Below are 22,626 nucleotides of genomic sequence, written 5' to 3'. Positions count from 1 at the left end.
ATAGCTAGGGAAAATAGCAAGAAGATGGTGTAGGCCTCAATAGGGATATTGGGTATTCAGTGTGATGGGAACCATGGGAGAGATCTGTGGATGGCAGTGATATGAGCTGATTGATGTTTGTAGAGACTTCAATGAATAGCAATGAAAATGACTCAGTAAACAGAATCTATCATTTACTTAACAAATACTTATTGAATAAATAAAGCTATTTATTTACTAAAGGAAGCTAAGTGCAATTTGTAGAGCAAGTCACATTGAGCAAGAGTGGAAGCGGCTTCATAAGTCACACAATTCTGGTAAGGTGAGAGGGGCTAGGACCCTGGGTCAGAGTCTGGTGGTGGGACAGTGAGAAGTAACAAGATAAAAATACAATTTACTCTATTATTTCTCTATGAATTAGTTAATTTTTCTACCCTTTTTCTCTTGTTTCCATGACAGGAGTCACATGTTAGGTTGTTGGGCTCACTCAACTGAGGTGTTTATCATAGTTCACACACTACACTTGAACGTTTGCATACAAGTTTATACACACTACACTTTCATGTTTGCATACATAGTTTAAACACTACACTTGCATGTTCGGCTCGCTCAACTGAAGTGTTCATCATAGTTCACACATATTATACTTGCATGTTTGCATGGGGGACTGGAGCGATAGCACAGTGGGTAGGGCGTTTGCCTTGCATGGGGCCAACCAGAGTTCGATTTCTCCATCCCTCTCAGAGAGCCTGGCAAGCTACTAAGAGTATCTCATATGCAATGCCGAGCCTGGCAAGCTACCATTGGTGTATTCAATATGCCTAAAACAGTAACACAAGTCTCACAATGGAGACATTACTGGTGCCCGCTCGAGCAAATTGATGAACAACGAGATGACAGTGCTACAGTGCTACAGTTTGCATGAGCTCACACATGTATGCCCACTGTGGTTTGTACACTATGTTGTAGCACAAAAGGTCCCAAATAACAGAGTGACAGGGACTATGCTTATCATATGGGGGAAGCAATAGAACTAAAACTTGGGGCTTTATATTTGCAAGACAGATATGTTTGCCACAGCCATGGGTACTAAAGGCATATTTAAAAGGTGGGGCTGGTAGAACATGTTGATATACTTGGGTGTGAAGAAAAGAAGTTCTGTAACTCCCACCTCACTATTAACAGCCTTTTGCTCCCAATTATGTGTGGGTAAAACTTAATGACTCGATTCTAATGTGTTGAATGTAGTGAAAGAGCAGGTTTGATTTTTAAGAATAGAGCATAGAAGGCATGTGACTTCTCCTTTGATCTTATTCTTATACATATATTGCTTGTGCCAAGTGTGGTTAGCAAGCTACCATGTTATCATGAGACTTAAGCAGCTTGGGGAAAGGCCTAGTTGTGGAAGATTGAGGCCTACTGCCAACAACTAACAAGCAACTGAATAATTCTGCCAAAAGTCACGGGAGGACGATGTCTCAGCAGACCCCAAGCCCCAGTCAAGCCTTCCAGTGCTCACAGCCCAGCCAACATCTCAACTTACCACCTTAACACTCTTAAACCCAGAGTTAGAAACTGCTCAATTTTTTCTGACCTGTAGAAACTAAATGATCATTTTAAAGCTGTTAAGTAAAAAAGTTATTTGGTATGTAGAATGTATAATTCATAACTGTATTTATTAAATGAAATGGATTTGAGGGGTACAAGCCAAAAAATGTCATTATTCCTATTTCCCTTTTCCTTCTAACCTTGCTTTCTCCCTTTGTTCTTTGCTGCCCCGGTAGGAAAGGACAACTATGATTTTTTTAATACCATGAATTATAAAGTTACAATATTATTCATGATAGAGTTCCAGGGGTACAATGTTCAGTCACTAATCTTTTTATCGTGCCCACTTCCCTCCACCAGTGTTCCCAGTTTCCTTCCCATGCCCCAGTCTGCTTCTCTGGCAGTCATTCCCCCACTTTCCTCTGTTTGGCACTTTGGCTTAAATACTATTTGTGATAGGACATCATACATGTCACTTTATCTCCTTTCATTCCCAGTCCTTTTCGAGCGTGACCACTCCCTTCTATCATTGTCTGAGTAGTCCCTTCCCTGACCCATCCCCTCTCCCCCCACTCTCCATTTGACTCATTTCACTTAGCACAATACTTTCCAGATCCAGAAAGAGTAGCTATTTTGCTTAATCATTTTGAACAATCTTAGGACATTTAAAGTAGGCTGCTTTCATGTAATAATAATAAAATTCCTTACCCTCATTCAATAAACTTCACCCCTCTGCCAGCAGAAGATATTTTAGGTTTGAGAGCCTCTGTTGGGATAGAAACTTGGCTGGATTCTTTATTCCCCAAGTTCTATTTCTAGTCACTGAGTTGTCTGATGTGTCCAGAATCAGAGGATAGTCTGGAAGGAAGTCAGTTGAACAAGGGACAGAAAGATCTTGACTGGTTTGACTGCAATTTGACATTTGCATCTTCTGGGAATGGTATAGTGGTGTGCTGGAGCTTGCCTGCATTAACATGCAAGAGTTAATTATCCAATTATCAGGAATTTTTGGTGGTTGTTAAATATACCATTAAATATATTAAAAACAAAGTTCTATATAACTTACAATTAAATAATTGGAAATAAAGGTTATAAAATTCATCTCCTAATTGTTTAACAATATGTTACTGTTATGCATGTTTGTGTTTACTGAGGTCTACTATATTTGTATAGTGGAAATTCTTTATAATGATGTCAGACTATGCACCTTTTCTTATCTTCATCTCCATGATGTCATATTGATAGTTTGAAGTTGGCTATGGAGCAAATCAGGAACTATGCAGTCACACCAAGTCATAAATTGTGCTGAAAATTTGGTTGTCAGAATCACTGTATCACTGTCATCCCTTTGTCGATTTACTCAAGCAGGCACCAGTAATGTCTCTATTGCACTCAGTTCTGAGATTTTAGCAGCCTCGCCTTACTCGTCTTTCCCAATGATTGGAGGCTCTTTTGGGGTCAGGAGAATGAGACCTATCGTTACTGTTTTTGGCATAATGAATATGCCACAGGTAGCTCGCCAGGCTCTGCCGAGCAGGTGGGATACTCTCAGTAGCTCGTCGGACTCTCCAAGAGGTATGTATATACCTGTTACTGTATTTGGGATATGAATACAGCACAGGGAGCTTGCCAGGCTCTCTTGAGTGGGCAATAGACTAACAGTAGCATGTCAGGTTCTCCAAGAGGGAGAACTAGGCTATTAGATGTCACAGGGCATCGTGCATCCCCTCCAAGGGGCCCCAGTGAAGACAGCCAGGTGCAGGGGCAAGAAACTCTGTATAGCTCTTTTTTGGAAGCTTGGTTTTATAGTCTCTGGATGTTGGCTGTTGATGAGATTACAGGGTTCCTGGGACAGTTTCTGGGTGCGACTGCCTAGCTACTAGAAAATGGGGGATCTGGGTGGAAGAGGCCCAGTCCTGATCCAAGCAGCCTTGGAGATCTCAGCCCTGGGTTGTCAGAATACCATTCCAAATATTTGTTCCATGGAGTACTTCTTCTGATAGATTTTTACTTCTTTAGGGGAGAGGTTTCTCTGGGAGCCTGGAGAAAACTCCTGACAAAGTTCAGTCAACTGGACCAGATGTTTCAATTCAGAGGATGCAATGCTGCTAGGATCACGAGAGACATCCATCGCTACACCTAGAAGTGCTGGGGGCCTGCTGAGCTACACTCAGCAGTACTCAGGGGTCCCTGTGGTGTTTGGTAAAGCTAAGCTTGTCATGCTCTACACTGATCTGTTGTCCCAGCTCAAGAAATAGTTTTGTTGTTCATTTTGTTATTGTTCTGTTGATATGGTCCTGTCTCATGCACTGACAACTTACAAATTTCTCATACACTTTTCTTTCTTTAAATATTTTTTTAAAATTATTATTTTTAAAAATCACCGTGAGCTACACTTACAAAGCTTTTATGATCGAACACCCATTCCTCCACCAGTGTACATTTCCACCACCAATGTCCCAATTATACCTCCTCTTTCCCCCTATTTCATCCCCCCGCCTCTATGATAATTTCCCTCTTACTCTCTCTCTTATGGGCATTATGGTTTTCAATATAGATAATCTCATATATTTTTCATTTTAATTTGGTAGCCTTAGTGGACAAAGTCCCTCTTAAGAAACACAAGATGGTTCTTTTTGGAGGTCCATTTCTGACTTATAAGAAATTCATCTTCATTTATCCTGAAAGTCTAAACTGTCCATTAGCCTTCCCTTACTCCCCCCTATAGTCAGTATTAAGCCTCCTTAAGGCTCCATGTGCATCTTTTCAGCCCCAGGTTCTTGCGTTGTCTGCGTGTGCTTATAAACTTGGAGACATGTGCCAAAATCCTCGAGTGACTCCCTTGAAGTATCTACTTCCTCTCTTTAGTTGAAGGAGAAAAGCCTGCCGATCAAATCTCTGTGGGATGCAGCTGTAGTTACATCATGTGCTATTTCCTTTTCAAGCTTTTATGTCCCACTTCTTGACTGCTCATGGACTCTTTACATGCACAAAGTGGTGTGCTTGGGGCAAGTGATAGCACCATGGATCAGGTGCTTTCCTTGCATGTGGCTGACCCAGGTTCCATCCCTGGCATCCTATCTAGTCCCCTAAACCAGGAATGATCTCTAAGCTCACAGTTAGAAGTGAGCCCTGAGCCCCGCTGATTAGAGCCCCCAAAGAAAAATAAATAAAAGTCATGTGCTATGGTAAAACTGAGTTGATATCCTCTTTCAAAATCCCTTGTAATAGTTACCAGGAATCTATCATTGCTATTGTTTGGGGACCTTTGCTCAAAGCAAGAAATAGGAGGATGCCACATCTAATAGCTTGTTATATATCAAATAACCTTAGTCTGTTTTTTTTTTCAATTTTCTCACTTGGGAGTTAAGGTGACCTGGATTGTGCATAGACCACATGAATTAAGGTTAGGATTTCCAGGGCTGGAAGATTCAGCCTGGGTTATTCATTTCATACGTAACAGCTGATGGGAGTTCAGGTGTTGGTGCAAATGATAAGAACCAAGATGATAGAGTATCAGGAATCAAGTATCAGGAGCAGAGAACAAACCCAAGATGGTCGATAAGAGAAAAACTTAGAGTCTAAGGAGGTGAAGATCACATTGGATAAGGGTTGGCTCTCATTGAGTTCTTTATTCATGCTGTAATCAAGCATTTACCTTTCTACACCTGTGGACAGCACCTGTTATCTATCAGTCCACAGACCTGCTGCAGATCAGTGTTTTTCAATCTTTCTGCATCTGTCAATTATTATTATAGCAATAAAACCAGCGTACCTTCTGGCTGATACTGGTCCTTGGGCTGGTGTTTGAGGCACAGTGATCTAGTCTGTGAGTACTGGGTCACTCAGACAACAGTAAGATTAAAAATAGAAATGTTGAAGTAGGTAAAGGGACATACATGAGAACCTTTCAGTATTTCAGTATCTGTATTGCAAACAACAAAACAGAGAGAGAGAGAGAGAGAGAGAGAGAGAGAGAGAGAGAGAGAAGTGCCTGTCACAGAGGGCAGGCATGGGGTAGGAGGGAAACTGAGGACACTGGTGAGGGAAAATGTACACTGGTGAAGGGATGGGTGTTGGAACATTATATGCTTGAAACCCAATTATCAACAACCTTGTAACTGTGTATCTCACTGTGATTCAATTTAAAAAAATTTAAAAATAAATAATGGTCTGGCAGAACATTCATGTGAAAGTTATAAAATATGCTTTTTTACTGTGATATCACCAAAAGATTTAAAAAATCAACAATATTTTGAATGTATAAACATTTTAAAGATTTGACAGAATAAATCATGAATTAATTCTGTTCATAACTAATTAATGAAAAATGGACATGGTAAAAACTAATAAACATTCATTTATATTTTATGGTAAAACAACAAAAAAGTCATGCTCACATTATACTATTTTCAGAAAGAACATTAGTTTGAAGCACTAAATTGTACAGTGTGCTAAGATAGGATACTAGAGAAGTAAAATATGGTTCAGCACCTTCCTTAGATAACCAGTTTTTACTGTGACATGATTTCCTTGAAGCCACATCTTAAATGGGGCCCTATATTGATAGACATCATGTGTGCAGTCAGCGGTTTCCGACTTAATAAAAGCTTTCATATTTAAAAGCTTTAGGTTACATCACATTCAAAGTAAAAATCCAAAGTCCCTTGGCTTAGTTTTCAGAGCATGCAGCAATCTCCCTTTAACTCTATTTTTCACTGCTCATTTTAATATACACCATTTCCTTTGTTACTGTGGGCTGAGATGTATACTTTTCTCTAGTGTGCTTGGAGATACACTTAGAGCTCTTGGGGATAGCACTGGAAGACCTGTGGATTGCACTTGGTAATGTGAGATGGAGCCAGAATACCTGTGACTACATGCACTGAAGCAGATATTCTTCCAGAGACAGCCCCTGTCTGAGGCCTTCTTGTTCTTCACTTATGTTATTTTGGTGTGTTGTTTTGTTTTGGGGATACACCTGGATATGCTCAAGGCTTACTCTTGGATTTGCACTCAGAGATCACTCCTGGTGGGACTTGAGAGGAACATATAAGGTGCTCAGGATCAGATCCAGTCTGGCTACATGAAAAGCAAGCACCTTACCCACTGTACTGTTTATATAGGCCCAAATGGATTTTATAATTTGTTTCTGGACACACTATATTTTGTTTCTCAGGCAGGTGTTCTGAATTTATCCCCCTCCAAATATACCACTCTGAAAAAAAAGGATTATTTTGAGCAAATGAAAATGGACATATATAGAAGAAAAGTCTTCCTGGAGCTTCCTTCATTTGATAATTTTTCTCCAGAAACTCTGAAAAAAAAAAATAGACCTGCCATAAATCCTGTTCTTAGTTAAGTTTTTTGGCCATGAGGAAAATGGAAAGTGTCATGATAATCTGCACAAAGCTTTATTCCATTAATTTCTGTCATATGTCTATGTTGAAACTCTAACACCCTTTATTTTGAGAGTTCTCTACAAATTATTGTTCTGTTAAGATACTATATTAGTTACATTCCTTTGGAGTTATTATCAACTTTTTTCCCCAAGTGATATGCATTGAATGTGTTAGTGTTCCCTTTTTATTAACTGCTTTTTGCCGGTTTAATTTTATAGGTCCCATGTAAGAGGAAAAAAAAATTTCTTCCCTTATACCTACTATTTTGGGGGAAAACACTTCTCTCCACCCAAATCAAAATCCTACCCATAATTAAAATGATGTTTAAATGCGTCTTATTTTCTGAATAGAAACATCCAATAATCAACCTAAAGCTAGTATGTCCTCATGTCTTAGGACTCTGGTTAGTCCCACAAGAACACCACAGTGAATAACCAACAATCAAAAAGGACTGTAGGATGCTTATTCTAATGAGCATTTGATTAAAATAGTTGCTGATATTTTGCTCCTCCATCCAGCCTGTGACTCTAAAAATCTAAGACCTGATTATATACAATAGCCTTTAGTTCCTTTGTATCTTTTTTTTGTTTGTTTCTTTTTGGGTCACACCTGGCAATGCACAAGGGTTACTCCTGGCTCTGCACTCAGGAATTAGTCCTGGCGGTGCTCAGGGGACTATATGGGATGCTGGGAATCGAACCGGGGTTGGCCACGTGCAAGGCAAACGCCCTACCCACTGTGCTATCACTCCAGCCCCTTAAACTCCCAAGTTTATGACTTCTACTGTAGCATGGTCTATCTCATAAAATGCATTCAGGGGTAAGATTAAAAAACACTTATTTATATATAATAATTAAAAAATGATGACACCTAATCTGAGGCCAAGACTTAAGAAAAAGTCGAATAAAATATGTATTAAAATATGTGCACAGAATTCTGATAGATACCATAGAGCATATGATGATTTACAAAGCAGATTCTGAGAGATACTGAATATACAAAGAATAATGGCCAGATTATTAATTTATTAAAAAATTAAAAAAATAGAACTTTGACCCACAACTGTAGGACAACATTGCATTTGTCCTTTTAGCCTTGTCCCAGGGAACTTAGTTTACCTTAAAGCAATGTCCTTTCTGTATGGACACAGGATGACAGTTAATATTATGCTTTGTAACTTGGGAGCTGACTGACTGCAATAATAGTTACTCCTGGGCATCTGCTATCTTCACTCAGTTGTTCTTAGTTCCTAGCACCCCAAAAGCAGAGTCCTAACGAGGGACGGAATGGACCCAGGGCAAGCTGCGAGCTACCCTTACTAGTCAATTTAATAAATATTCAATTTTAGACAGAAGATATTTGTGGTTATAGAAGACAATTCCTTTGTACCATCAGATAAAGATACCACAAATACACTGATGGTAGACAAGGCCACTACGATTACAGAATCATTTAGCCTCAATTTTGTTTTCTAAATAACAAATCAGGTCGTTGGCAAAGTGTTTCTTTTTATGTTACTAAAACATAAGAGTCAATAACACTGAAATCAAGAAACCCAAACAACCGAACTTAGAAAAGCGCCTGTCTAGAGGTCAGGCAGGAGGGGTCGGGGTGAAGGGAGCCGGGAGGGTGGAGGGAAGTTGACATTGGTGGTGGAATCAGTGCTGAATACGGTATGTCTAAAACTCAACTATGAATAGCTTTGTAAATCATGGTGCTTTAATAAAAGAAAAATGATAGTGAAGAAAAACCCTGTAACAATAATTCTTAACACCTGCGGAACTGACACTTCTCTGTCGCGAACTGAAAGCGGACACACCTGTGCACGCGTTTGATCCCGACACATATACAACAAACAGGCAGATAAGCCCGGTTCCAGAGCTGGGTCGACTTGACGGATACATAACAGGGTTGCGGACAGCAAAATTCCTCCTACGCGCTTACACCTGCTCTTCCGCCCTCCGCTCGAAAAAGGGGTTTCCAGAGAGTTCTGCGGCGGGACACACGAAGGAAGAGGAGCAGCCGGATTCCGTCCTAGGTTGCGCCACCTCCCTGGTTCCCCGTTCTGCTACCACCTTCGACGCCCGCTTCCCTTTTCTGCCTCCACCGCGTCCGGGTTGGCTCCGCTCGGGCGAGACAGCCCGACTCTCCCCACCCCTCTACTCCCCACTTCACTATGGAAACCCTTAGCGGGCGACCCCGGCGCCGCGTCACCAAGGAGACGTCCCCGCGCCGGCCGCCCCGCCGGCGCCGTGACGCCACCCGCGCGCCGCGATGACGTCAGTCCCGTGCGCCGCCACCGCCACGGTCGGGCGGGGGGCGGGGCCGCCAGCGCTGACTGGCCGGCCGGGGGCGGGGCCGGGGCCAGGGTCTCTCGCTCGAGGCCTCCGCGGCCATCGCTGCCCGTTCGTCTGTGCTCGCCCGTCCCGCTCGGCGCCGTCCCGGGCCGCCTGCAGCCAGGTGGCATCGCCTCCTGAAGGTGGCTTAGGGGGCTGGGCCTCCAGCGTAGCGCAATGTCAGGCCTTGCGACCGCCGTGTGAAGCCGAGGCCGCGGCCGTGGCGCTGGGCGGCGGCGGCGGCGGCCAGTCCGGGTCGAGTCCGCTCATGGTGCCGCCACGACGCCATCGCGGGGCAGGAAGGCCAGGTAGGCGGGGCAGGCGGGGCCCGGGCACCTGGGCGCCGTCGGAACGCCGAGCGCGGCGGCCTGTCCGCGCCCGCGGAGTCGCCGGGCCGGGAACCTAGCCGAGTCTGGGGGCGGAGTGACGGGGACGCTGCTGGGGGCGTGCAGCCCGGGCCACACTGGCGGGGAATGGAGCCCATGTGTGGGGGCGGAGTGACGGGGACTCTGGTGGGGGGCGTGCTGCCCGGTCCACAGCGGCGGGGAATGGAGCCGATGTGTGCGGGCGCAGTGACGGGGATGCCGCTGGGGGCGTGCAGCCGGGTCCACACTGGCGGGGAATAGAACCGATGTGTGCGGGCTCAATGACGGGGATGCCGTTGGGGGCGTGCAGCTGGGTCCACATTGGCTGGGAATGGAGCCGATGTATGCGGGCGCAGTGACGGGGATGCAGCTGGGGGCGTGCAGCCACGTCCACACTGGCCCTGCAAGGAGCCGATCTGTGGGGGTGGAGTGATGGAGACGCTGCTGGAGGGTTTGGGGCCGGGGGGGGGCGGGGCGTGCTCCCCGGTCCACACTCGCCCAGATAGGAGCCGATCTGTGAGGGTGGGGTGACTGTCGGGACGCTGCTGGGGGCGTGCAGCCCAGTCCGGTCCACACTCACCCTGCTAGGAGTGGATATGTGCGGACGCTGCTCGAGGGGGTGGGGGGGCTGGGGGGGCGTGCTGCCCGGTCCACACTCGCCCTGCAAGAAGCCGATCTGTACAGACGCTGCTGGAGGGGGGTGGGGAGGGGGCGGGAGGCATGCTGCTCGGTCCACACTAGGAGCCGATCTTTGCAGGCAGCGGAGTGACGTTCGGGATGCTGCTGGGGGCGTGCAGCCCGGTCCACACTCGCCTAGATTGAAGCCCATCTGTGGGAGATGCGCCTGGGGGCGTGTAGGCCGTTCCACACTTCGATCACAGCGTGTAGGCCGTGATCGAAGAAGCAGCCTGGCCACCGCCGCCGCAGGGCTGCATCTCTGGGGGGCTGGGGAGAGGGGGACACACGTCACTGCCCCAACTTTTTTTTTTTTAATTACCAAAAGAGAGGAGGCAAACGGCTGGTTCCTCGCTCCACTCCGGAATATCTACAGTGACGATGGAGTGACTGGGGGTCGGCGGCGGGGGGAGCGTGGAGGGTCCCCCCCTTTTCTCATAGGTGATTGCTTAGGTGCTCCCGGAGACAGCGAAACACTTCTCCCCAAGACCCAGATTTCATTGGAGCCGAGCTACGCACTACAGAGACCCAGCCCCACGCTCCTGTCTAGACGGTTTCCCGGGAGTAGATTCCCCAGGAGGAAAAGGAGAATAAATTCTGTATTTACGAAACTCGAAGGAACTGTTTTCCTGCAGTGGTTAATAAATGACGTTAGTTAGCTAGGAGTGGGGTGGGGGATAGTAGCTTATCCTGAATACTTCTAAGGGTATTTCAAGTGCACTAGAGTTAACGTTTTAAGTCAAAAGAAACTGACCAGGTTTAACACACTCAGATTTTATTTTTTCCTTCATTTAAAGTTGTTTATACTAAATGATGTGCTGGATGTTATTTTGAATGGGTGATCATCATTTTGTGGTCGCAGGTGCGCTGACTTCTTCACCTCCTTTTAGACTCGGCTCTGCCAAGTTTTCAGGCCTGGCTCTTGAAGACCTCAGGAAGGCCTTGAAAATAAGGTAAATTCCACACAGTTTTACTGTCTGATTTTCTCTAGCAAATGTTAGTTTGTGGTCATTGGAGTTTTCTCTTTGTGTTTGTGACTAGTTTTTCAAGAATTTCTTCTAATGTGATCTGTGTTCTCTAAAAAACAGACTTCAAATGGTATGTGTATTTATCATGAACCGAATGAATTCCCAGAGCAGTGGTTTCACTCAGCGCCGGCGACTGGCTCTTGGGATTGTTATTCTCCTACTTGTTGATGTGATCTGGGTGGCATCCTCAGAACTTACTTCGGTATGTAATTCTTATTTAGGAATGATACAGCATTGTATGAACTTAACTTACACTTCATAATTCCTCTAGTCCTTATTCTTTCATGCATATTTAAAGCAGTATTGTAATATTGTTGGATTATCTAGATTATCTTTGCTCCCCGGGTATGTCCATTCTAGTGGAAACTGAAAGAGTACTCATGTATCTTTCAGGCATGTTTCTTTCCAGAATGGAACAGTGTGCTTATTAATACATAGAAGGTATTTCTGTTTTGTTTTTCAAAATTCAGTTTCTTTCTGTATGAGTTTTATTTTTTCAGTGAACAGCCAGCCAAGAGGCAAAGCCACTTGCCACCAGTTAGTAACAATGTTTTGAAGAAACAAGTGAAAGTGATTTTGTTTGAGTCTGCCTTTCTGTTTCCAGGTCACTGTAGTAACATGGTTGCACATTTGTATGTTTTCTGATTCAAGCTTTTTGTGAAGTACATAATAATTTTTTTAGTTAAATTTTATTTTCTCTTTATTGATGATACACTAGCAGTGTCGAGGCATTCTGAGTGTAAGAAGCTCACTTTTTTACTTGTATATTTTATTGGTTTTGGTTACTGAGAAATATAAAAAGACAAGCAACTTATTTTCAAAACTAACTGCAATTTAACTTTCATGTTTTAGTTTTAAACCAAAGGCAATAAGTTCTTTCAAAAATGAACTTCTGTGTCAAAAGAAGCAGTATGACAATGTTGGTCATGTCACATCATAGCCAGTAGTTGACATTGACATGTAATCTGATGAATACATAAACTTTTTGCCTTTTTAAAAAAAATTTGCTGTGAAATACAAATGCTATTTATTTTCCAGTATTATATAACTTTTTTCTCTTTTGTAACCTTTCAAAATTTTGTTTTGTTTTGTTTTGTGTGAGGAGCCCTACTCAGGGGTGCTCAAAGCTTTGTCCTTCCTGGCTGTGTGCTCTGTGATCACTCCTGGCAGTGCTTGGGGGCCATATGTGATCAAACCCTTGATAGTGATAAGTGTGCAAGTGAAGGACTGACTCTGTACTCTCTGTCTCCAGCCCTTGATAACCTTTTAAGATTAATGTTCCATGCTCTAACCATAAAGAAATCTTGTTATTGTTAACAGAAAAAGTCTAGAGAATGATATAATGGATCTCCTTGTACCCCTCACTTGCCTTTAACAATTCTTAACTTTTTCTGATCTTCTCAGTTCTCATATTTTTTGTGGAGTGTTTGTTTGTTTGTTTGTTTGTTTGTTTTGGAGGTTATTCTCAGTGGTGCTAGTTGAGGCCACACCATGCTGGAATTGAACCCAGTGTGTTTTTGTCCATTCCTGAAGTATTTTAAAGCCAATTTTATTGTGTAGTCACTAACACCTCTATGTTCTTTCATCTAAATTAAAAGGGCCTTTAAGATTTTTTTCTTTTCCTTTTTGGGTCACACCTGGCGATGCACAGGGGTTACTCCTGGCTTTGCACCCAGGAATTACTCCTGTCAGTGCTCTGGGGACCATATGGGATGCTGGGAATCGAACCCGGGTCGGCCGTGTGCAAGGCAAATGCCCTACCCGTTGTGCTATTGCTCCAGACCCGCCTTTAAGATTTTTAAAGATGATGACAAATAGGGGCCAGGAGGATAGTAAAGTGGGTAGAGCATTTGCCTTTCCTGTGGCTAACTTGGGTTCTATCTCCGGAACCCTATTTGGTTCCCTGAGCCTGCCAGGACTGAACCCTGAATTTGAAGTGAGGAATAATCCCTGAATGCCACTGGGTATGGCCTGAAAACAAACACAGACCAAAAAAATGATAAAAAATATACATAATTCAGATTCAGATTTTCTTGATGTGTCAAGCACATCTTTCTAAACAAAATTTCTCTTTCTCTTTATCATTGCCATTAATATTTTTAATAGGAGCTTGGTGCTCAGGCCCAGTGGTGTTTGAAAACCACCAAGGCGTACCTGGTGGTGCTGAGGTGGGAAAGCATTGGCACGAGAGCTCTGACACAGGCCTTGTACATGCCAGGCCTGTGATCTGCCACCCTACCATATCCCTCTCTCTGCTGTATTTTTTGTAGGGTGAAGTGGTAGGAGCGGAGTGAGTTTCCTAAGCAGCATTCAGGGGGCCTTTTTGCACCAGCTGTGCTCTGCTGGGGATTCAGTGCTGCTTGGTGTGGGGGGAGTATATGTTGCCAGAGATTAAGTTGGGGTCAGCTGCATGCAAGGCATTTACCTTAACCCCGCTAAGATCTTTCTTCATCCCTATTGTATCTTTTAAGTCATGTTCATACTTTAGATATTTCCCTCACACTTCCCCTCTTTTTTTATGACATTAATTTGTTGAGGCAATCATTTCTCTTGTAGTATGTGTATGTGTGTGTGTATGTATGTATCAAACTGTCTTTGTTTTTTTAAAGTGCTTGCTGCTATAATAATACTGTAGACACAGAGGCTTAAACAGCAAACCTCTCTGAGACTCTGAGATCTAGAAACTCTGGGATCAGGGGTCTGATGGAATTGGTGTTTACAGACCTGCTTCCTTGATTTCAAGATTTCAGGGATTTATTGTTGTGGATTTTATTTAAAAAATCGTGTTTTCACTAGACAGGTGCTGGAGAGCCTTCAGAGATCCCTTTTACAGTTGAGCTCATCAAAAACACTCCACAATGACCATGGAATTTTCCCACTCCCACCCTCTCTTACCATCACTTGAGTTTCGCTGAGGGGTGGTGGAGCTGATTTTCAGTTATAATAGGCATATACATTTGGCTGCTTACTTTCTTGGTATATCATTGAAATTGTACCTTTTTCTTTTTTGGGTAATGTGATAGACTGAAGTCTTGATATTATATAAGTTCACTTTGGTGGTGCTGAGTACTTCCCATAACATCACAACATGAGGCACATGGCAACCACCAGTTTTACCCTTGGCGCCAGTTTGAGTACTAGAAAGTTCCTTATCTACTTTGAGATGATAATTGAATATTCATATAGGTATTGCCCCTACATTGCATTAGAGATTGTGAACAGTGATTTTCCAAGGATCAGTTCTGTATTTATTAGCTGGAATTCTCTAAGTAGAACTTTTACATAGCTGCTCTTTGGTTATCTTGATAGATGTTTCATATAGGGAAATTTGATTGATTAAATTGATTGATTTTCTTTATTTACTTTAGAGTATTGTTGCCTAGTAACTTCCATTAAAGACCATACAGGAATGTTTATTTATTTTTTTTATTTTTATTTTATTTATTTATTTATTTTTTAATTTAAATTTTATTGAATCACCATGTGGAGGGTTACAAAGTTCTCAGGATTATGTCAGTTATACAGTACTCAAACACCCTTCCCTTCACCCGTGCCCATTTTCCATCACCAACCCCCCCATTATACCTCCCGCCCCCTCCTGCCCCCCCAGTCCCCGCCCTTGTAAGTGATAAGTTTCACTTCGTTTACGCTTTATCTTGGTTACAGTCCATGTTTCAACACATAATTCACTATTGTTGCTAGGGTTTCCCCCCAAAAAAGAGAAGACAGTCCCACTGTCAAGGAAGCATTTGATGGCTCTCCATTGCTGAAAATGTAGAGATATTAAGTCCTGCTGTTTGTTACATAACTTTTCTATTTTTTCCCCCCTCGTCCCGCGCCACCGAGATCACGCCTGTTTAGTAATCACCACGCTGCCTGACAAAGGGAAAACAAACCAAAAGAGATGGTTATTTCTCGTCATCAGCCGGCTTTGGGGCTCTGGCTTAGTTGATAGTCTGGTAGAATGTCTGCAAGCAGTTTCTGGAACCAAAAGTAATACGCTGGTATCGGCCCCGGCTCAAGATTCCACCAGCGCCCCGCTGTTCCAAGTACATAATAATTTATTCCCTTGTATCCCATTCCCACGCCACCAGGTCCGTGTCAGCTTAATGGACATCATACTATGGTTAACGCCACGCCGCGTTTCTTCCCGAGAAAGAAGGATATTTCTTCTCAGCCGGCGTGGGGATATGGCTTAGTTCAGTCTATAGAGATGGCTACCACTTTGGTGGCCTTCAATATTTCAGCAAAAGACTTACTATTCTTGTTAGGATTTCCCACCAAAGTCCGACCCGTTAAAAGGGAACTATTTCATATTGGTGCTGATTAAATGACAATAGGTTGTGCGGCCATGGCAGCAGCCTCGCGGTTTTGAATTTCTGTATAAAGTCCAGGGAAAGTACAGCCAGAAATTACACATCGCTACAAACTTTAACCCTATTATGGTCTCCCCAAAGTCCAATCCATTACAAAGGAACCATTTCATATTGCTGATGATTAGATGACATTAGGCTGCCGCGGCCGCGCGGTTTTGGGTTTCTATATAAAGTCCAGGGAAAATTCTGCCTAAAATTCTATCGCTACAATCTTATACCCTTTACCAAAAAAACTTAGTACTATTGTTTGGAGTTTCCCCCCACGTTAAGCCCTGCCAAAAAGGAACATTTACACGTTGCTGACAATCAAGAGATATTAGGTTTTGGATTTCTATATGAAGTCTAAGGAAAATTCTTTTGGTAATTGCATCACTCACTGGCAGCGCCTGGGCCAGAAGCTCCCAGCACACAGTTTGGAGGCATTTTGGGGGCGCCGCTCGTGTCCAAAGTGGTTCAGTTGCCTCCGGGGTCGATCTCGCGCGGGGCCGCAAAGGAGCGTCCCCACATGGCTCTGTGCTTAAATGTCGGCCGGCACAGGGCGGATCCGGGATTCCCGCCCATCGGCTATCCCGGGCTTCCCATACAGGAATGTTTAAAATATCTTTACATTCATGATTATTTGTATATTGATATATTTCAAGTAATTATGTTATTAATTCTTTTCATACTTATGCTATTCTATCCATGATGAGTAGAGGCCCTCTCAATTGTTTCAAGTCGCTTTTCAGTGTTACCCCATTAGACTTATGCATTCTGCTTACTTTCTGGCACAAATTGCCCAGGCTTATATTGTACATTTCCTGTCCCATAGTTGGACTTAGCCATTTCTTCAAGTATTCATAATTTGTTTTTCATGTTACATGGTAGAAATGACCATGTAGATTTTAGAGGTGCTCAGCCTGATTTGTCATTTCTGTTTCTCTTTCTTTTTTTTTTCTTTTTGGGTCACACCCGGTGATTCATAGGGGTTACTCCTGGTTCATGCGCTCAGGAATTACTCCTGGTGGTGCTCGAGGGACCATATGGGATGCTGGAAATTGAACCCGGGTTGGCCTCCTGCAAGGCAAATGCCCTACCTGCTGTGCTATCGCTCCAGCTCCCCCCCTTTATTTTTTTGATCACACCCAACTGTGCTAAGGGCTTACTCCTAGCTCTGTGCTCAGAAATTATTCCTCGCGGGCTTGGGGAACCAGATGGGTGCTGGGGATCTAACCCAGGTCAGCTGTATACAAGGCTAGTATCTACTCACTGTACTATTGCTTTGGCCCCTGGATTCTCATTTTTCTTGAACTTTTGTTGCATATAATTAGGATTAATTTTTTAAATAAAGAAAAAAAAACATGAGTGCATACTGATATTTCCAACTTAAATGAACAAAGGTTTTATATAACTTCCTAATAACATTGATCTTCATGCAGTTTTCTTCATAAAAATGTTTCATTGCCCTATTTTTTATGTTGCTTAACTTACTTCATTCCTGCCTATCCAGCTCTTCACACACAATCCAAGAGTTGCTTTTCTTGTGAATTTTCATAACTTTCCAATGGTCTCTCTTCTGATACGCTCATAATATCTGGCATACGCTGTTGTGGTGATACTTATACATTATGTTTTAGACGCTTTATAGTTTTCATGAAAGCCTTCCTTTTTCCTTGCTCTGTGACACAAAGTACTCCTGCATAGCAGGTTTTCAGTAAATGTTAAACAAAACTTTCAGAAGCTGCTACTTTGTTTGGGATTATTATCTCTTGTATTCAAGACAAATACAGTACTCAGAAAGGTATTTAGACTATTTGTACAGTTCCTGTAGATATTTCCTTTCAAGTAAATGTTTAAAGAAATAAAAAAAAATGCTGACTTTACTTTATGAGGGATAAGTAATAACATTTAAAGTCTTCTTCTAGTTTATGTGATTTTTTTTTTCTCTACAGTATGTTTTCACTCAGTACAACAAACCATTCTTCAGCACCTTTGCAAAAACATCTATGTTTGTTTTGTATCTCTTGGGCTTTATTGTTTGGAAGCCTTGGAGACAGCAATGTACAAGAGGATTTCGAGGAAAGCATGCAGCTTTTGTAAGTTTTTAATCTCAATATTGAAGAATGGACAGATTTTAAATTGTTTTTAGTTTAAAGACTGTTAAGTTTCTTGAAATTGAATCAGATTCAAGTACAGCACTTCCTTTACCTCACCTCATGGGCTCTTCTGTGTTGTTAAAAATTAATGAACTACCTTTTGGAAAACACTATGGATGATTCTCAAAAAATTAGAAATTGATGGGCCGGAGCGATAGCACAGCGTGTAGGGCGTTTGCTTTGCACGCGGCCGACCTGGGTTCGATCCCCGGCATCCCATATGGTCCCCCAAGCACTGCCAGGAGCAATTCCTGAGTGCAAAGCCAGGAGTAACCCCTGAGCATTGCTGGGTGTGACCCAAAAAGCAAAAAAAAAAAAAAAAAAAATTAGAAATTGAGCCATTTGACCCACCTATACTACTCCTGGGAATATATCCCGAGAGGCAAAAAGGTATAGTAGAAATGACATCTGCACTTGTATATTCGTTGTTGCACTGTTTACAATAGCCAAAATCTGGAAAAAACCTAAGTGCCCAAGAACAGATGACTGGTTAAAGAAACTTTGGTACATCTACACAATGGAATACTATGCAGCTGTTAGAAAATATGAAGTCATGAAATTTGCATATAAGTGGATCAAAACAGAAAGTATCGTGTTAAGTTAAATGAGTCAGATGATTCATTCTCAGAAATGAGAGGGAGGGACAGGCATAGAAAGATTGCACTCATCTGTGGAATATAAGGTGATAGAATGGGAGACTAACACCCAAGAGTAGTAGAGATAAGGACTAGAAGGTCTGCTCTATGGCTTGGAAACTGGCCTCACATGCTAGGGGAAAAGGCAGCTCAGAAAGAGAAGGGAACACCAAGTAAAGGATGTTGGGAGCACCCATTCAGGTTGAAAGATGTGTGCCAAAAGTAAACTGTAAACAGAACATAATTTCCACTCAGTACCTCTGTTGCAAACCACAACACCCAAAAGGAGAGAGAATAAAAGGAAATGCTCTGCTGCTGAGGTGGGTTGAGGTGGTGGGGGATGGGGTGGGGGTGGCGGGAAGGATACTGGGAACATTGATGGTGGAGAATGGGCACTGGTGGAGGGATGGGTAAACAATCATTGTGTGCCTGTAATGCAAGCACGAAAGTTCATAAGTTTGTAACTGTATCCCATGGTGATTCAGTAATTAAAAAAAAGAGTAAAAATAAAATTACTGAACTACCCCAAGTCAATTGACAGGGAGAAGGCACTAAAAGTAAGGAAGAAGAGTAATATCTGGTGTCTTTTGACATTTGATGACAGGATGAATGTTATTTAATTTGTTTTATAATTAAGGAATCAGAATAACTCAAGATTTTGTATATTAAATAAAAATCACATGTCAGTGATTTTTCATGCTTCTAGATATTTACCTAGTCACATACCTAATCACAGAATCACATATTTCAGTGATTTTCATGCTTCAGATATTTACCTAATCTTGTTATGTTAAAACATGTAGATTCATATTATTAAAAGACATGGCGATTTCTGATAGTGACGTATTTTCCTTGTAGAAGTAGAAACTGAATTTTTGGAACAGAAGAGTATATAACTCCCTTATATTAATCTTTTTTCTTTATTCATTATTCTGTTTCTCTTTTGTTTAAAAAATGTGATAAAATAAACATAACATCATATTTAGCATCTTGGAATTTTTCCCTTTTTCCCACTTTCATAGGAAAAAAATCCAAATTTACTATTTTAATTATTTTTATTCATAGTTTACTGGTGTTAATTACATCAAATATGTAGTGCAGCTATCACAACTAGAATGTCTTTATCACCCCAATTAAAAGTTTTGTTTGTTTTTATGTTTTGGGCTACCCTAGTAGTGCTCAGTACTTACTACTGCCTCTGTTCTTAGGTATCACTTCTGGTGGGACTTAGGGACCATATGGGATGCCAGGGATCGAAACTGGGTAGCATCCTACCCATTGTACTATCACCCCAGCCTCTCAAATAGAAAATTTTAGCCATTAAATATGTTATTCTATGTTTATCCCTCCCAGACTTTGGTAACATTTGCTTTTTTTGTCTCTCTCAGTCTTCTATGTATATATTTTGTTGTATGTGTTAACAGACTGGAGCGATAGTGCAATGGGTAGGGTGCTTGCCTTGCATGCAGCCAACCCAGTTTCAATTCTTCTGTCCCTCTCGGAGAGCTTGGCAGGCTACCGAGAGTATCCCGCCTGCACGGCAGCACCTGGCAAGCTCCCCGTGGTGTATTCAATATGCCAAAAACAGTAACAAGTCTCACAATAGTGACATTACTAGTGTCCACTCAAGCAAATCAATGAGCAGGATGACAGTGCTACAGTGCTATAGTATGTGTTAACAAAATTTTTCTTATCTTTGCTAATGAATACATTCTTATAAGATGTACTTGTTGAATTTTTGTCAGGGACTTAACTAGTAAATTATTTGAGGAAAAGCTAGAAATTTGCACTTGCTCACATAAAAATTCATCAAGAATATATCTTTAATTTCATTTAGTAAAAATAATAGACATTGTAGAAATACATAGACATTGTGCTGTTAAATGTAGAGATATTCTGTGTATGTATGTTTTGTGTGTACATTTGATGTGTATATTGTTGAAAAGTTTGAAAGTACCAAGGAACAAAAAGAAGAAAACAATAAATTTTACCACTTAAGGAATAATCAGTTCTAGTATTTGGCATTTATCTTACCATTCATTTTCATTTTTTATAAGATTAAAATTATACAGTTATGTTCTGTTTTATTATACTCTTTCTACTTAACACTATAGTACATCATCAGCAACTTTCTATGTAATTTAGTATTATCAGAACTTTTTCTTATGTTAAATATTTTTAAACTACAATAGTGATGTTCATTGTCGAAACAAATTATGGCAACAGAAGAATAAGAGCAGTGTAACCAGGGGCCAAGAATGACTCACATGTAGAGTGCCTGCCTTGTAGGTACAAGGTCCTGCATTCTATCCTGGCACTGTTCACATGCTAAGTGTGATCCTAGCAATACTACTGTTTTTGATTATTTGTCCCCTACCAAAAGTCTGTGATTTGGGGGGCATTGCAACTAAATGCATGATCTCCAGTGAACTGCATCCAAGAGTGTGCAGTCCTGCTGAGCACCACAGTCAAGTGAGCAAACACTGGAACCAAGTGTGTGCAAGTCCTGACCATCAGCACAATAGGGGGGAAGGGAATAGTCCAGCTTTCATTCTCTGTACCCATGTAGAGATTAAGCTGTACACCTGAAATTCTATAATACTGTAAGTCAGTGGTAAATCAATTTTAAAAAGAAGTAGGGAGGGAAATTTGAAGCACTTGAAAATGAAAGAATAGTCTAACCATAACTTGACAAATGACCATAACTTCAATATTTGTTGTTGTCTTTCTTGTTGTTGGGGTTCTGGGGCTTGATGTGGCCATATTCAACGGTGCTCAGGGCTTACTCATGGTTTTGTGCACAGGATCACTTCTGGCAGTGCTCGGGGGACTATATGTAGTTCAGGGGAAAGAACCTGCATCAGCTACATGCAAGCAAAGGCACTCATTTTACTCACTATCTCTCCTGCTGTAAATCAGTTTCTAATCTAATCCAATTTTATATTTCATTTAACATTAATATCATTAATACCTTTCCAAGATGACATTTATTATCTTTTTATATGATATTGAACCAATCCTTGATAGATTTGTTTTCATTTTTATGTTGATATAAGTAAATAGAAATATTTTTATTCAAATTTATAATTACTTTGGATAAATTCCCCAAAGCATAAGTGCTAGATAAAGCAATAATGCTATTTTTCAAGTTGCCTGATTTTTGAAAAAAATTATAATTCTAAAATGATAGTAGTTCTAAAATATAGAACTACCTATAGTAGTTTGGGCTGGAGCAATAGCACAGTGGTAGGGCATTTGCCTTGCATGCAGCCGAGCTGGATTCGATTCTTCCACCCCTCTCGGAGAGCCCAGCAAGCTACCGAGAGTATTTCGCCCCCACGTCAGAGCCTGGCAAGCTACCCGTGGTGTATTCAATATGCCAAAAACAGTAACAATAAGTCTCAAAAAAAAATGGAGACATCACTGGTGCCCGCTCGAGCAAATCGATGAGCAACGGGGTGACAGTGACAGTGATAGTAGTTCTACCTATTTCTTTCTCTACTATGTATAAGGTTGAATCCATTGCAAAACTCCAACATTTGCCACTTTATGGATTTTTTTTTTTCTTTTTGGGTCACACAGGGGTTAATCCTGGCTCGTGCACTCAGGAATTACTTCTGCCGGTGCATGGGGGACCATATGGGATGCTGGAAATCGAACCCGGGTTGACCATGTCCAAATGCCCTACCTGCTTTGATAGGTGAACAGTGATAGTTCATAAATCCACAGGTTTTTACTTTAAAAAAATCTGTCACACATTAGAATTGATCTGTAAGTTGTCTCTTTTCCATTTTTCTACATGAAGTTCCTTTTTTTTTTCTACATAGGTTTTTTTTTTTTCCTTTTAAGGCTTCTTATGAGCATGGGTCTAGGGTTTGAATCTTAGTCTGTTGCTTGATGATTGACTTTGGGCAAATTAATTAACATCTTTAGATTTTAATCAGGAGTAATAATAGAGGTTGAGGTGGGCAAAGTTATACCATACTAGCATAGGTTCTCAAAATGTGATCTAGCCTCCATGATCTATTTTGGGAAGATTTGGAGTCTCATGCTGTGATAATTATGATTAGTATTATGACAATACTAAGATGTTTTTTATTGCTAGTATACCCATCCTTTCCTTGTAATCTAAAATGTGATAGTAGTA

General features: G+C 41.7%; 1 protein-coding gene across 2 annotated transcripts in view; it reads left to right on the top strand.

Moving 5' to 3' along the window:
• The first annotated feature begins 8,609 nt into the window (after nt 1-8,609).
• Nucleotides 8,610-22,626, top strand: part of SLC35F5 (solute carrier family 35 member F5) — a 54,101-nt gene continuing 40,084 nt past the window's right edge. Inside the window, exons 1-4 of one of the 2 annotated variants that reach the window (XM_055122488.1) lie at nt 8,610-9,573; nt 11,168-11,258; nt 11,394-11,535; nt 17,641-17,784. In XM_055122488.1, the coding sequence (XP_054978463.1) occupies nt 9,204-9,573; nt 11,168-11,258; nt 11,394-11,535; nt 17,641-17,784 (747 nt within the window). In that variant the 5' untranslated portion in view covers nt 8,610-9,203. The remainder of the gene's footprint in view (nt 9,574-11,167; nt 11,259-11,393; nt 11,536-17,640; nt 17,785-22,626) is intronic. The other variant, XM_055122487.1, reaches the window with a different exon arrangement.

This window comes from Sorex araneus, chromosome X (genome assembly GCF_027595985.1).
Source record: "Sorex araneus isolate mSorAra2 chromosome X, mSorAra2.pri, whole genome shotgun sequence".
Lineage (NCBI taxonomy): Eukaryota > Metazoa > Chordata > Mammalia > Eulipotyphla > Soricidae > Sorex > Sorex araneus.
The sequence above is the reverse complement of the archived record's forward strand: the minus strand, read 5'-3'. Positions and strand labels throughout refer to the sequence as shown.